Source organism: Orbicella franksi, chromosome 11, assembly GCF_964199315.1.
Source record: "Orbicella franksi chromosome 11, jaOrbFran1.1, whole genome shotgun sequence".
NCBI classification, from domain to species: Eukaryota; Metazoa; Cnidaria; class Anthozoa; order Scleractinia; family Merulinidae; genus Orbicella; species Orbicella franksi.
This window is the reverse complement of record NC_138155.1, coordinates 17,275,684-17,292,029: the sequence shown is the minus strand read 5'-3', so window position 1 is coordinate 17,292,029 and position 16,346 is coordinate 17,275,684. Positions and strand designations below refer to the sequence as shown.

The window sequence follows — 16,346 nt, the reverse complement described above, 5'->3', positions numbered from 1 at the left end:
TCACAATGCTCTATTAGAGAAGTTGTTAAAGGCATTAAGGTCATTTGACAAGGACAGTTTATCTTACTTTGAATATGCCCTTCAGAGAGCAGATTAAACATTTTTAGTGTAAACTACTACTATTTAAAGTTCTTGGATACTTGGATGCTGCAGCAAGAGACCAGGACAAACAACTAGACTCTGAAGCCTGGTTATGAAAAGCAAACTATCTGTTTTGTTTACTGTTGCCATTTTTCATTTGGTCGTAAACAAAGATTTATACAGTAAAAAATGTATTCAAGTTGAGAAATACAAACCGCGCATGCTTTGTGCAAGATATTCCTCATACAGACAAATGGATAAAAACGAGATGTTTCATTCTTCATAACCCCAAGTGCAACACGGAACAGAAGCAACTGGAAAAAGAGAGCAAGAGAGAAAACATAAGAAATATGGTCAGTGGACAAGTATGAGCACAAGCAAATGGTACATTTTATAACTGACAACGTATAAGTAAAGTAAAGTTAAGTAAAGTTAAAATTGCATCAACAAAGATAAAAGAGAGCTAAATCTACTAAACCCAGCTGTCCTCCTCAGCAGAAAATGTGATTCTTTCAACTGCTTTTCTGGCCAAGATATTCCTGTCTTCCTCATCAATAGCATCTATCATGACAGAAGATAAGAGTAGCACTGTCCAGTTAACATACCTTTAATTTGTTGGTACATGTATGTGCACATGAAAGTAGCTTGTTATTTACACTTGTAGTGCCAAAGAGGTAGGGTTGGTGTTAAATTCAAAACCTCCAGAAACCGTTTTGGCATGGCCAGGGTCTCAAATAGTATGAAGCATCATACTCATTGTTGGGCCACGCAATTTGTTTGCAGACCTATTGGTGTGTAAGGTTATTTGGCTGTGGTACATGTCCCAAGGATAATGCTTGTTCATGGCAGATAAAGATCAGAGCAATGAGAAGGCAGCCTGTCTGGAAGACAGAAGCTTTAATTCCAAACCCAGGATTTTTTAACAAAAAAAAATGTTTTTTTCTCACATTCAAAGACTGTTTGCAATGAGTACTATGTGTTAAATAAACACTAATGCAATCAATAGTTTCCTCAAAGCTCTGCCCAAAAATGCCTTCAAGTCCCGTTATACATGTAGTGCTATGAAAACAATGTATCATTTACTTAACTTAACTTACTCAGATGCCCAGTTTTAGAAGAATGCTGTCCCTTCTTTGACCTCTCCTGAACACTTCCTTGTTGTTGTTTCTCAGTTGATTCCACAGTTCTGGTTCTCTTAACACCACCAGGTTCTGCATCATTTTCCTGCAAATCTAAAGTACCAGAGAGACAGAAGTTGTGAACTGGTTTGCCCTTATAAATGCATTATGTAGCAATCCTTGATGAAAATACTAACTTTGTTTATTGAACAAAAACTGGCAGGGCATGACATAAAACATGATCATTGCGACCATCATCATCTTTTGTAATTAATTTTAAATTACTTTTTATAGCTAATGCTATAATAAAACGAGGGTATCAGTAGTTCATCTTAAAAGGATACTGTTGGTGACAGCTAACATATTCCCACAAAGCCGATGATTACCTTCTGCTTTTCTTTTACGCTTCTTTTTCTGCTGCTTGATGCTTTCTTTTTTGGCCTGCTGTTTCATTTCTGCTCTGCCTATGCTCCAGAAGGTTGTAGGAGTGCCTTCTTGTGTAACAATACTATCTGAATTCTTGGCATTTCCTTCAGCTGCCATAATGGTTGTGGATGTGGGCAACTTTCTACAAAAACGAATTAAAATTTATTTTCTTGACACCATGCTCAAGATTCTTGATTTTGCCTTATTAATCCTAATGACACCACAGAAAGAATGTAAAAGACAGAAAAAGTTCTCAAGTTTTTTATTAATTCAATCAACCAAAACCAAAATGTTTGTAGTTGACCAAACAGGGCAATTTCAATCTTGGCCTGAATCCTTCTCTTTATGAAGGAAGGGGCTATGAATGAGACAACTTTATTTATATTGTATGTGACATTATTCCACTATTATGCAATTTTACCATATAGGTCACAAAATGTGTAAAACATGAGCCCATACTGCATTGTAGATTTGTATTTTGTTTCTGTCGTTTGCACACATCTTATGTGATTGGTACAATTTTTGGAAGATACAGGATGTATTTCAAGATTGAACTATATGTAGAAATCAAAATACTAGATCAAAGACTCTTAAAGCCAACATGTGAATTCACAAGGTGATCTCCATACTTTAAGTATAAGCAGTAGTTGGTTTCTAAGAATTAACCATGCATGATAAGGTGATATTTGAAAGAGACATGTTCATATAATACTTGACAAGAGTGATAAAAAATATTGTCCAGCTGGTTTTGCATGCCATTGTTCAGTTTTAACATAAAACTTTAGTTCTAGCTCATCCCCGATCACCAAGAAACAATTGAGTGAGCAAGTTATTTTTTCCCCAACTAACTGCTACAACTTGCTCACACATGTACCTATGCATTCACGAGTTAAAATTGACACACTATTTGAATTATGATAAATCATCTTTTCAATGGTCTACAAATTATAATGTATGCAGACATGTTTTTCTAATAGCTTGTATTTCTTTCTAGGCAACTCAAAAAATATCCACATGTATATATGTCAAACCATCCAAAAAGGTGTATATATTCAGGGCTCAAAATTAACTTTTGCATTCGGAAGCCCTCTGGCAACTAATGGAACAATTTTGGTCGCCAGATCGTAAAGTTTGGTCGTCAACTTATTTTATATATAACTTACACAAGAACACGATTTTATACGTTACTTTGGACGCAAGAAAAGTCACAATCGAAGAGCGAAAACAATTAGAAACAACACGAGTAACATTTAGTTATAAAGCTACTGTTGTTCTTAGGTGATATGTCTCTGGTGCGAAGGTGATGGTTGTCTCCATAGTCATTTTAAATGAAGCGAAGCATAAAACGTTTCAAGTCCGTGGTTTTCATTGTGAGACAAAGATGGGTCCTTGCGTATTTTCCCTTTGCTGCTTCTTCGAAATGCCATTCTTTATTTTTCGACTTGCTTTCCTTGACGCCTTTCCTTCGACTGATTGGTAGCTGCCGCCATTCTCGCAGCAAATGAAAAGCACATGGTGTTGAAGTGCGCCTGCGATCCCAGTTTCGGAAGAAGCCGCTGAAACAATATGGCGCGCCGTGAACGCAGTATCGACATGTTGAAATACATTCAATTTTTTCAATTATCTTGTAATATTCAGACATTTTTTACTGGGGACAGAAAAGTGAGCTGTATACTAGCTATCATACCCGATTGATTTCCTAATATAAAGATTTAAAAACAAAAGTTGTGTCATGGTTTTCTTTAGTTATCGGACAAAATGCGAGTCGCCAGCTGGCGACCAGTTCTGAAAATTTAGTTGCCAGTGCTCAATTTTTGGTCGCATTGGCGACCAGTGAGTCGCAATTTCGAGCCCTGATATTAATATCAATGAAAAAACTGACCGTTTAAGTTGCGCAGTGGATGAGGATGTCATCACTCTTGTCCAGTTCTTCTTCAAATGACTGAAAAAACCTCTGTCCAATCCTGCAGCACCTAGCTGGTCTCCAGGTGGAAACTCAACCTTATTTTCATCCACTTCTTCTGTGGCATAGTGAATAAGCCTCTTATGTTTGTTGGAAAAAGTTACTTTGTCACTGCTGGTTGTTGATCCATCGTCAACTTTCACTAACCCTGAAACCAATTCAATTGGTTTTGTTCTTGATGATATGACTGCTTCACAACAATTCAGCCACAACAATAAGACCATCTAAAAACTTACCCAATGGCGTATTAAGACAAACACATTTCAAGTCACTCCAGAAACTCTGCACAGCTATCATACTTGTGAACATGTGACAGCGAGACACAAACGATTTCCCTGGTGGTGGACGGGCAGTTTTGTAGTTGGGGATAGATTTTGTTGTGTCCAGCAATTTTGAACCCTTGCTTAAAAACATCTTGATCTGTAACAATGCAACAAAAAGAGCAAGCATATAATTATCTAAATGAAAGGAGAATGCTTGGATGCAGGAAGTTAACAACCTCAGAGTCAAATTTTTAACAAAAAAAAATAGCACCATGGCAAAACAAGGTAGCAGGTTAGTGTTTTGGGGCTATACATGTGGTCTCATCAGTATTAATTAATTTTAGGGTTAGGCTTACATTTTTATGGTTAATAGGGAATGATTCAGGATAGTGTGATAAGATCATGTAGCAGATTGAACACTTCTGGGACAACAGAACACATACATGTAGTTTTACCTATAGATACATTTAAATTGATTGTAGTGTCCACGTCTTCACAAAATGCTGGGTTGCTGGTTTGATTTAAAGGCCAACAACACTACAATGTTCTATATTTTCCTCCTACACTGCAGCTCAGTCATTCAAAAGCTGATTATTACAAACCTAGGATTAAACAAGTTTTAAATTTTTCTTGTGCGTAGGTGCTTTTCACTGCTATTGCTTTGTAAAGTTCAAGATCAGTCAAAGTCAAAACGGAAGGATAAAAAATAAGACCAGAAATCCTCCCTACAAGCCACAAAAATAATGATAATTATAATCAATGCCAATCCTGGATTGGCATTGCTCTGAACAACTAGACCCAGCCTTTTTCACACATTTCAATTCAGTGTATATAATGCCCTTCCAAGAATTTACATCTTAACACTCTGTGTTAGCAGTACATGTATATCATAACGATTCAATTCAGTGCCCTGCTTTTGATAAGCACATGCATATGACCTTTCTAATTTATTAAGTACTTTTCTTTATTAAGAAGTGTCCCAATTCTAATTAGCTGCTTTATAAAGTAAGACTTTGTTTTATCTTGTCAAAGATATGTAAGCAAATGTCACTACCTCACTTCCAGTTCGACATTTTGCACCCATTGACCATTGAATAAGGCTTTTGCAGGTGATAGTGAATGTTGCAACAAAGTTCAGGTAAAATAATTTACCCTGTACCAAATTATTGACTTGTTTTAGGGGTAAGTCACTCTTTTTTTATCTGTTTAGATGTTCAACAGCAGCTTTATTCTTTGCATACTGACACAAGCAACACAAAACAAAATCACATTGTAACATGCATTGAACACAACAACTTTCACTCCAACAGTTCAATGGCCAAATGGTTTGATCAATCAGCTCCTAAACATACAGCTTACTTAGCTTACACACAACAAGTTTACTTGCAAAAGCCACCTACACGATGCCAGCCTTCCTTACATACCCCTGCATTAGGAGTTCACTACCATTAAGTATTAACGTAAAACCGTCCATTCATCTTACAGCTTGTATGAGTATTACATTTTGGGCCATTGCTTAACAATGCCACTGAGTTTTAACTTCACTTTCCTCCTCTCTACCTTGATATAAAAAATGATACATGGCCATTGTTTTAGTACATACATTGGTAAATGCCCTTGGAAATGGAAAAAGAGGAGTAACCAAACCCATCTGACACAGGAAGCAGAGAAGCTCCAGAGGTGCTGGCTTGTATCTCCTGAAGAAATAGCAGAAAAATGGATGCATTATCATACATGTACTTTAAAACAAGAAATATTTTCTCAACCTTAGGATGAGAAGAATAATGGGAACTTAAAATGTTTATACCAATGTTTACCCCACCTACGGCCCCCAATTCTACTTTCATGTGATGCTGAAGGTTACAAATTGTTCAAAGACAAGTGATGTTAAGTGCCATGACATGAGTTGATAGATGTGACATGATGTGACTTGATATGACATACAGTGTCATTCCAAAGGAAGCTGCCACCTCTTGCCTCATTTCTCGCAAGACAAATCTCATTTCTCTCGAGATATTTCTCATTTCTCTCAAGAATCACTGAAGAATTTAGTAACAAATAATAATTATATTACTCGCAAGAGGCCGGTGTGCATATCAAACATAACTGCAACTATGCTACACGTAGGTATCAACCAAAAGTTTGATCGAATGTGAATAAACATGAAATATTTTGGTAGTTTGAATCGTTAAAAAAATAAATAAATAAACGAAACCCTTTTGCATTTTAAGAGTGAATTGAAGTAAAGAATGCATCCAATTGTTGACATTAGTGACCACAGATTGCGGCTTCCTAACAAAATGTAAAACAATAAAGTAAAAACACGAAAACTTTTGCTTTAAGGTATTCAGGTTACCAAGTTGTAGTGGTGGGACAATTTCACTCCATCACTGGGTCACTTCCTGTTAGACATTTGGAACCCCGGCGGGAACTCCCATATGAGAAGGTCAGGGATGCTCGTTGCAAAACTGAAGAAGACTAATGTGGTCATTACTCGAACTTCATTAGACCCCTAACGGATACCACTTTAAAAAAATAGGTTCGATTACTAGCCACTGTTCAAGAAAGGATCCCACGTGCACTTGTAGACCCAACTCGCATACTGGAGAGATCGGCAGAAAACAAATGAGAGTGTTTCTTTTACTGCTATTTCTTTGAGTGCACCCTAAAGGACACTTTGACAGCTAAGAATGGTGACGTCATCAACACCCTAAGTGCAGAGACCAGAATCCTTGATTTGTACCCAAGATGACCAGCATCCCCCCTGGGTTTTGAGCATCGCACTGTCCAAGGCCGTTTTACAATCGATTGCACCTTGTCAAGTCAGTTATTCTTTGAATTTCTGACGCAAGTACTCAATATCTTACCGTAGAGAAAATCTACATTGATTAGATTTTCATATGAACGATTTTATATATAGCAACTAATTATATGAATACATGTAGCTCAGTTCCCGGAAGAATCCACCTATAGAGATTTAACTGTACTCAGTAGCCGACAACTGAGGAGATGTTGAAAGTCACAAAATTGATGAGCTGTATGAATTTCCGAATTATAATTCAACCTGTGATTAAAAGTGTTGCACAATAAACAGACAAGGGAATTGAGGAGAATTTGAACAACACGTTTTGCTATTATTTATACAGTATTGTAAATAAATACTCTAAAGATGAATACAGGCATGGTGAAATGATTTGAATAAAAGAGTTTTTATTTCTAAGATCTCTTAAAAGGTAACAAAGAAAGAAAAAAATCACTGATCACAAAAATTGCCTGGGAAAATAAAGAATGAAAAAATAGGAATGAATGTGAGAATCCAATTAAACTTGTTTTGCTGATTGGACAAAAAGCCATACTTTCTTTGTAATTGTCTTGGACGAGGATCACGAGTAACTTCATGAATGTTTTCAACACTGTTACATCTCCTCATGTATTCTCTTACTGTTGCATTTTGCCAGTGGACTTTAATTTTAACTTCACCTACGGATTAAACTGCAAGTCAGGGGCATCAAAATTGTCACTGTTTACAGATAATCAATTTTCCAAGTTGAGTGGCTCATGGCCACTTTGATTTGTTATAGCATACAAAAAAATAGGTCCACAATGTGTACTTGTGAGGTTATGCTTAGTTTTATTCCATTTGGTTGGATTTTGTTTACAAAAGTCAGTATCTGGGAGTTTAATTTCAATAAGTAAGCAGGCAATCACTGCAAAGATAACGGTGTTACTTTGAAACTGGAGACATTGTATTCATGGTAGAAAACTTGTGCCCCTTGGTCACATCCTGGATGTAAAACCAAACAAGAGAGACAGGCTTGTGTGGAGACTCAGGCTGAAAACCAAGTCTGCAGTCCTGGAATGTCCCATCAACAAGATTGTTCTTTGAGAGGCTTCTAGATTCCACCAGAGCAGCTAAACATTTTTGATCTTGATGTCCTCAGTAGACTGTGAGCGTTTCTCTTTCACTTGGAAATCCATGGGGAAGAACGCAATGAAGAAACAAAAACAAGTGTGGCTGCGAGTGTGACATGCGCAGCTTCACATATCAGCCTCTCGCACTCATGACCTACCACTCACAAGTCACCACTCGCAAGTGTTGCGTTCTTCTTTGCGTTCTTCCCCACGGATTTTCAAGCAAAAGAGAGACTGCTTGCAGTCTATGTCCTCATCCAAGAAGTTTGCTCGTAATGTCAGAGAACAGTTGTTTCTTTATTGACGCAATTGTGATGAACTATTACAACCATTACCAAGTACATGTAGATCAAAGAAGTTATGGAATAATTTTTCTTTTTCTTGAAAAAATTCTATGAGATACATTTCCATGACTGTCATGTCATGTTTTGAGGTTAACCCAGCATGAATTCAAAACGTAAACAAAAGAACAAGCTTAAATTTTGGCCTGTAAGCAATTGTGCATTCAGTTTGCATTCATGAAAATCTTCTTGCTTGCCCAAAGGGAAATTCGCTTTGGTTTGCAAAATTTAATAATTCAGGCTCTGCGCCAGTGGTAAGTTCTGTTTGTTATTTTTAATTTACTGTCAATGAATTCAGACCACAGGGGACCCGAACAACATAATCATTTACATTCATGTAAAATAATAACTTGTTATTCACTAGGCCGATTAACTAGCTGAACGTTCTTTCTAGGTATTTGCTTACAGACCAACATTCTCTAGTTAAACACAAAATTAAACACAAGCACACTGCCGATTCAAATGTTGATTGCAAACTTACATCTTACATCTACAGTAGTACTATGACCAAAAAAATATGACGTTCAACCAGTTTTGCTTTACAATTTTAAAAATTTGACCACTATATATAAACAATATCGAGCAATGATTGTGTCTTAATCTGAACCCGGGTAAATCAAATTAACCTGCGATGCAATTTGCAAACACAAGACTTTAAGTAAAGGCAAGCATGCCAACGATTCAAATGTTGATTGCAAACTTTCATAGTATTTTCTTTACATCTACAGTGGTACTATAACCAACATAAGATGATGTTTAAGAAGTTTGGCTTTAAAATTTTAAAAGTTTGGCAGCTGTCAATAAACAATATCCCATGATGATCATGTATTTATCTCACCACACGACTAAATCAACCTTCAATGCAATTTGCAAGTGCAAGTCTGTAAAACTCAACACTCACATCATTGTTCAGTATTCAAACGCTGGCATTGTGTGTTACTACAGTGCAAGCCATTGGTACTTACTCGCAAGAAATAAGAAAAGACTCAAATGAAACAAGATGCGTCTTGAAGGAAACAAGACATGTCCCTAGAAGGTGGTAACTTACTTTTGAGCGGTATTGTACATGTCTAGATCTAGTTAAGTGCAGTGAAGTGAGGAGAGGTTGGTAGATAAACAAACAGCATTTTACTCCAAATCCCCACAGCTCAATTCAAAATCACTGTAGGTATTACTACAGAACAATTTAATGGTTAGAAAAAAGCAGATGGTCTTTATGTAGTTTCACAAGTTAAAGAAAGACTTATGAAAAACTTTTTCCAGTTACAAGACTACTATTAGGAGAACTTTGTCATTTTATGTTGTAACTTGTTCTGTGTTTGATACTGTTATGTTTCCTGACTTTTTTCATCTTGTCTGTTTATGGAGACAACCATATAATAATCATTAATGGTGTTAAGTCAAAACTTTTATTAGGCGGCGTGGCCAGCTAATGGTTAGGGGATTGGATTTGTAATCCAGAGGTCCCGAGTTCAGATCCCCTGCCCTGCCACTGGATGGATTGGTGCTTGGTGGTCCCAGATTCAACTCCTCCATGCTTTTTAAATAGCCATCTGGTCAGCCTCCCGTTAGTTGGAATTTTTAACAAGTTTCTGATTAATTTACAATATTTGTTTGCTTATTTCTGTGTCCACAATTAGTACAGCAGTGCTGAACACTTTTTGTTATTAGTTAGCAGCTGAGAAATAGAATATCACCATTAAAAATAAAATACCAATGGTTTCAAAATACAAATGACTGTACACTTTACAATGACACTATATAAATTTAATTGTCTAAAACTATATAACTGTTGTTTACACAGAGCTAGATGGCTTATTAAAAGATTTACTGGATAATAAAAGTATCCTTACCTAATTTCTTTGAGCTGGCTTCTCAAGGACTGTGGAAGATCACAAAAAGGAGTGTACTTTTTCACAGGATCAAGTGCATATTCATCTAAACCATCAATCTAAAAGAAGAACACAGTGAAACTTAATTTTCACATTTCAGGGATTAGATGTGGCTAAAACAACTAATCTGACTTCACACTAGTTTGTTATGCCTCCTATTTTCTAGTGAAGACTGTGTTCCTTGTAAGTCTTCTATTTTGCATCAATGTTTGTATATTAATTGAACACTTAGTTTAACTATCAGGCCAGTTAAAACAGTAAACCATACTATCAGATCTTAAACTGAGAACAAAGAATGGCCACCTTCTTAATAAACAGACCAATCAAGTTGCAGAATACAAATCATTATTCAAAATCTAACAAAATTGTGGAGGGTTACACACCACTCAGGAAACTTGGTCTTTGTTTAATTGGTTAGTTTCAATCCTAAATTTTCAGTAACATTAAACAGGCTCACTGTGACTGTCACAAAGAACAAACCAGCACAAGGTAGGTGGTGATATTGAAGTTGAAGTAAAGCAAAACCTTTCTTTGCTTTCTCTTTCACAAACAGTGATGGACAAAACACTGACCCCTATTCCATGGGCTGCCCAAATGGGCTACCCTAAAAGGGACTGCCCCAAAATGGACTACCCTAAAATGGACTAGCCCTATTCCAAACAAGTACTATTTAACAACAACAACAACAATCATTATAGGTACTCTCTCTCTCTCTGTATCTTCCTCATCAAGCACTTCGGTGCCAGGGAAAACTTGGTTTTTTAAAAATCAAAAAAAAGTCTTAGACATAATGTGACAACCTGAAACTAAGCACAGACAGTTTATAAGTACAAATCTCCAACATCCAGTTTACCCTTTTCTTTTACATGTACACCAAAGTTTCATGAACTTTTAGCTGTTTACTTTTTGATCTGGCGGGAAAACAGCCATTTTACTCTAAAACACAAAAAAATCATGGGAAACTTTTTTTTCACGGAAACCATGATCAATTATGATTCACCCAACTCCCATACCATTACCTTATGTTACCTCCGTTGAAGCAATATTGATTTTTGGAGTTATGAAAATTTTCAGGTGTACTTGTTAACAGTAATTGTAAGTTATAACCTCTGTATCTTTTGTTTCATTGCCAGGGACGTTCCAATATACATTCATTCATTGTTGTTCACACTGGACATAAAATATCAATTTTAAGGTCCTTTGGCATTTGCCTGATCTTGCTGTTAGGTCGTTAGTAAGCACAAGGAGCAGGCCTTATCCAAGGGTTTTAGAAGGGTTACCTGTCAGCCATTGAAAAGGAAAATAACTATTAATACTTTACTATCAACCATCAATACCCATCCACAATAAGCCGTTACATGCCAAATGGCCGAATTGGCCAAAATTTGAAATAAGCACCCCCTGCGAATAAGCGCCCCCCTCCGCTCCCCCCATTTCGTGGACGAATAATGAGACAACAAAGGATGTGTAGTTTTCGTCTTGTAGTATTAGATTTGTGCATTGTTTCAGTTTGTGAACACGTTAAGTTCTGAAAAAAATTACAAGTACTAACGGTGCTGCGATTTAAAGTTTAAGATCAGCTTTTTGTGTTGATAAGCAGCTTATGCTGTTGTTTGCGTGCAGATGATGTATTAAAAAATGATCATGGCAGGCCACGATTTGGGAAAAATTAAATAAGGGCCCCTCCTTGATTAAGCGCCTCCCTCGAATAAGCGCCCCCCGTCTTCTCCTAAATTTGAAATTAGCGCCCCGGGCACTAATTTGAGGATTTACGGTAACCGTCACTGAAGGTACCCCACCTCATTGAGACCCTCTTATACACAAAAAATATCAAAGAGAAAATAAATAGACTATTCATTCAATTGAAGTTACTTGACACTCATTGTCAGATGATGCTGAGGTATTGTGCCAAATTTCAATTAATGTGGTTGTAAGCTACATATTTTACAAGTTAAACAGCACTTGTAAGCTGACTTATATACTTGGTGTAGCATGCATGAAGACAAACAAGACGGTCGATCGAGTAGGGAAGCAACAGCAATGATATGTTCATTTGGAATCCCCATATTTTAACATGCCATTACAATAAAATCAAACAAAATGACACAGGTTAAAATTATCAACATAACGTAGGGAGTATATCTGAAGAAATTTAAGAGGGCACTCCCTAGGGATTTGCACGTTAGCTCGTGTTTTATCCCGAACAAATAACAAGTGTCATACCAAAGTTGCTTAGGACATTTCAGAAATCCTACACACATATTATTTTACATGTGTTTGATAATTTTACAACCGTACAATGTAATTTCACTTACTTTAATGGTTGTACTCTTTTTTAGAAAAACTCTGCAACTGTTCTAAACTTCATAGTCTTTCCTGTTTTTTCTTTTCCTTTTTTTTTTTGGTTGGTATTGTAGTTTAATGACTGTACACTTAAGCAAGTTTGGAAATGACTGTAAACTGTTTTAAAACTATTATCAATATATTTTGATGACCGTACTACACTTAATAGATTTCCTGGGTTTTTTTTTGTTTTGTTTTCAGAATTTTTTGACCGTACGCAGTAAACTTTAAACGATTTGTAAATGACCGTGCACTGCTTTAAAACTATAATCATTTTTTCGACAGCCGTTCTACACTCATAGTTCACGCTACATCAATGACTGTTCTATTCTTTGTAGTACTTCTTGTTTTTTTGGTTTTGTTTTGCTATTGTAGTTTAATGACCGTACACTTTAAGTAATGATCCACATAAGAACTGTAGCATTTTCTATTGTTCTGCGACAATGCGCTTTCCCCACATTGAAACGGTTGTGTTTTCATACGGAGAATGTATCAGCCAATGAAAAGCAGGTTTATGAAATAAAATGTATTTAAACTCTATTTTGAAAGGTAATTTCCTTTGTATTAAAACATTCAACCCATCAAAACAGTCATAAACAAAGACAATAAAAGCTTCCAATTTTGCAATGTTCCCCACATAGGATAACTGTAGCATTTAGACTCAGAAGAGGTTTAGCTGAAAGGAAGATCGTTGATCAATTACGTGTAAATATATATACAGCTACCTGAAGTTTTGCTAGAGTTTGTTGATTGAGCCAATCAGAAGTATGATACAGCAATAGCAAAGTTGCGCAAAAGTTAGCACCTTTTTGCATTCCTCGCCACGTTGTACTATCCTTCTTATATGGACCGTTACTTAAAGGGTTTGAAATTGACTCTACACCGTTTTTCAACCATTGTGATTTTTTCATGGCCGCGCTACACTTCATATCCCTCCTGTTTCTTGTGTTTGCTTTGTACAGTTTACGCCTTAAATGACTTGTAAATGACCGTAAACAGTTTTTAAACAATGTTCTCTGTTTCTAGCTTGAAAGAGTCCATCCTTTTGTTGAGCTTGTAATTTCAAGACCATCCACAGTTCATATGTGGTCACTTGAAAGCAAACATAACCTTTCAACTTCTCTATTTGTTGGCCCCCTTTTCGAACATGTATTTCACTTTGTTGTAGCAGGGCTCAAAGTCACTGTCTTTTCTGTTAAGGATTTCCTTGAGGCCGTTATTGGAGTGGAGTAACGACTTCAGCTCTTCTTTGTTTTCTTAGTTTTCATCTGGCTTATTCCATTTCACTTTTGGTTGGTAGTTAGTGACAGCAGACACAGATTCCACTTCAGTTATGCTGTTAAACCATGCTTCTGTTCTGCTCGACGATGGTTCAGGTTCCTTTGATGGTAATACCATGTTCTGATTTTACCAGGTAGGCCACTTTGTCATAGGCTCTCTCGACCATCTTAGAATCATCTGCAAATTCGCTTAAATCCCGGCATGTGTTCGGCCATGATTTTTCTCACAATGTTGAACGTGATTTGGGCCTGAGAAATTATTTGGCTGGAAAAGAGCATTTCGATGACTTCTACTTGGCTACTAGAGAGTCCATTGTCATGAATAATCGGCTCTGATTCTTCCTCATGGTCCTCCTAGCCAAGCTTTGCTGAATTTGCTGACTTGGTGTCTGATTTTGTAGTTACTGACGTATCCAATCCAAGGGACTTTTTCAGTAGTTGGTGACCTCAGGCACACTTTTTTTTGATATGGCCTACATTGTAATAGCAATCTGTCGTTTCCTCTTTATGAGCCATGTGTTTGTGAATGGCCTACTTTTCGATGACGTTCTATAATAAGTTGCTGATGCATTGCTGCATTGGGATTTAAAATCCCACCTTGTTGACTTTCTGACCTGTATTTCTCTCTTCCTGACAACAGTAAATTGGCTTGGTTACTTGAAATACCCTGAAAAAGAGGGCTATTTTGATGGCGTGACAGTGAAAGCCAGCAATAAGAGTCCGGTAACTTTGATTTTGTAATTAAAATATCAACCTTACCACTTTAAAGAAATGGCTCAGGTGGCCACCTAGGGTTATATGAGACTGGAAGAACATTCCACCTAGGGTTATATGAGACTGGAAGAACATTCTTAATTGTTTTATCAAATGCTCGTAGTCGATCACACACTAAATATTTAACCTTTGATGTACTTTGCGTGGTGATTACTGAGAGAACCTGCTGAAAGTTTAAAGGCAAAAAAAACAACAAAACAAAACAACTAAAACACAATCTTAAAAGTACATAATGCTATTGTTTGATCACTAATCTACGCACATAACATGAAAACCAAGAATTACCGTTAAAACTGTGTAATCCTACACCATTATACTCCATCAACAATTATGGTGCCATCAAAAGGGCGGGAAATCACCCACCTGGCGGGACATCAACCATGCAGCGTGATATCAACCACACAACAAGGCGGGAAATCAACCAACGGCGGGGCATCAGCCATAAACGGGGCGGGAAATCAACTGCAAGGCGGGACATCAACCAAACGGCGGGAAAACAGCCAAAATTGCAGTGGGGTGTCAACATTCATATAACTCTCTCTCTCTCTCTCTCTCTCTCTTGGGATGTCTCAAAAACTAAGACCTACGACCCCCTCCGAATCCCACAACACTAAGACCAAAGACCCCCTCCGCATCTCGAAAACTTAGCATCCTGTAGAAGTTCTGTTTCCTGTTTGATCAATCTCTGATGTTTCCTGGTCGGACAGGTTAGACTCACCTGTCACATTATTTTATGCACATCGATCAGCTTAAATTTTAATGCCAGTACCCATGAGTATGAGTTGCAATTATTTTCAGAATGCCCAAGCTCACAAGATTTGTGCACTTCAAAACCGAAACCAAGTGTCGAGAACATGGCGATTTTCTGGTGTGCTCAATCTCGTGAAATACCTTCATGTCTTCACCATAACTTCATGGATCTTTTTTGAAAGAATAAAGGAAGAGGTAGAAAAGAAACTTTTAAACCATTTTTCTAACAAGGTCGATGTAACACTTTAACCATACAATCATCTCTTTTGGGGTAAGTTGACAATTAAGGAAAATGATTCTCCATTCACTTTGAGAACCACAATACTAAAATTAACAATAACTACATTACCTTCAACGTGCATCATATTACCAGTAGATTTCGTTACTTGCAAAACAAGTTATCTTTATCCAAGTGCAGCTTTACTACATGTAGTTGTGTTTTAAAAATTGTTATTATGCATCTCATTTTTAACAATCTATTCTGTTCTTACCTCCTCTGTAATATCTACAATCCTGCAAAATATCTCTAAAGGCATCACCAATAACACATCAGCCATACGGAACCAGCCATGTAGTGGCTGTCTTGCCTCGTCATAAAGTTTTGGCGTTGGCTTCAAGTGCTTGAGCCACTCATGATCATCATCCAAGTTTCTGTTCACTTGATTATCATAGTCAAGTGGCAATTCTTGTCCAGCAGTGGCTTTGCTTTCATCCACACCAGTTACATCTGATGCCTCCCGAGCAAATTGACCATACACAAGCTGCCACAGCAGTTCATGAAGTAGCTGTATTCTGGGAAATCTGGGCAAATAGCCATACTTACGAGAAGATGGCCTCTGAAATCAACAATAAATTACTGTCAAACCAGGTAACCTTACCATTTGATTTAATTTTAACACTCAAGCCAGTGTTTTAATCACCACATTTCCAAACACCTTGAAGTTCATCAAAAATACTCCATCCACGGCACATCATATCATTTTTCAATGCTCTCAGTGTGTGGAATGTGGTAAGGCACAATATTTCATGTTTGATATACATATATTACTTAATACTTAGTGAAGAACAGATTGCTCAAAGCAACTAGCATTAGATATTTAAATCCCATCATAACAGTCCATTACCAAGCTGAAGGTCTATAATGAAAAATTTTTGAAATCCCTTCAATGTGTCATTGACAGACGCTTAGATGATAGTTAATAG

General features: G+C 36.9%; 2 protein-coding genes and 1 pseudogene across 5 annotated transcripts in view; 2 read left to right on the top strand and 1 right to left on the bottom strand.

Moving 5' to 3' along the window:
* LOC145503109 (uncharacterized) overlaps positions 1–15,359 on the top strand; it is a 103,972-nt gene extending 88,613 nt beyond the window's left edge. Inside the window, exon 2 of the mRNA XM_081482553.1 lies at positions 15,348–15,359. The gene's annotated coding sequence lies outside the window, so the exon portion shown is untranslated. The remainder of the gene's footprint in view (positions 1–15,347) is intronic.
* Positions 1–16,346, bottom strand: part of LOC145503083 (general transcription factor 3C polypeptide 1-like) — a 280,887-nt gene that overhangs the window by 91,734 nt on the left and 172,807 nt on the right. For all 3 annotated transcript variants that reach the window (XM_081482517.1, XM_081482518.1, XM_081482520.1), the window contains 9 exons: positions 15,635–15,979; positions 9,958–10,055; positions 5,455–5,548; positions 3,825–4,008; positions 3,508–3,736; positions 1,586–1,767; positions 1,179–1,313; positions 560–642; positions 297–395 (listed from right to left, as the gene is read on the bottom strand). In XM_081482517.1, coding sequence (XP_081338643.1) covers positions 297–395; positions 560–642; positions 1,179–1,313; positions 1,586–1,767; positions 3,508–3,736; positions 3,825–4,008; positions 5,455–5,548; positions 9,958–10,055; positions 15,635–15,979 — 1,449 coding nt within the window. The remainder of the gene's footprint in view (positions 1–296; positions 396–559; positions 643–1,178; positions 1,314–1,585; positions 1,768–3,507; positions 3,737–3,824; positions 4,009–5,454; positions 5,549–9,957; positions 10,056–15,634; positions 15,980–16,346) is intronic.
* Positions 1–16,346, top strand: part of LOC145503102 (52 kDa repressor of the inhibitor of the protein kinase-like) — a 489,168-nt pseudogene that overhangs the window by 339,363 nt on the left and 133,459 nt on the right. The window lies entirely within an intron of this gene.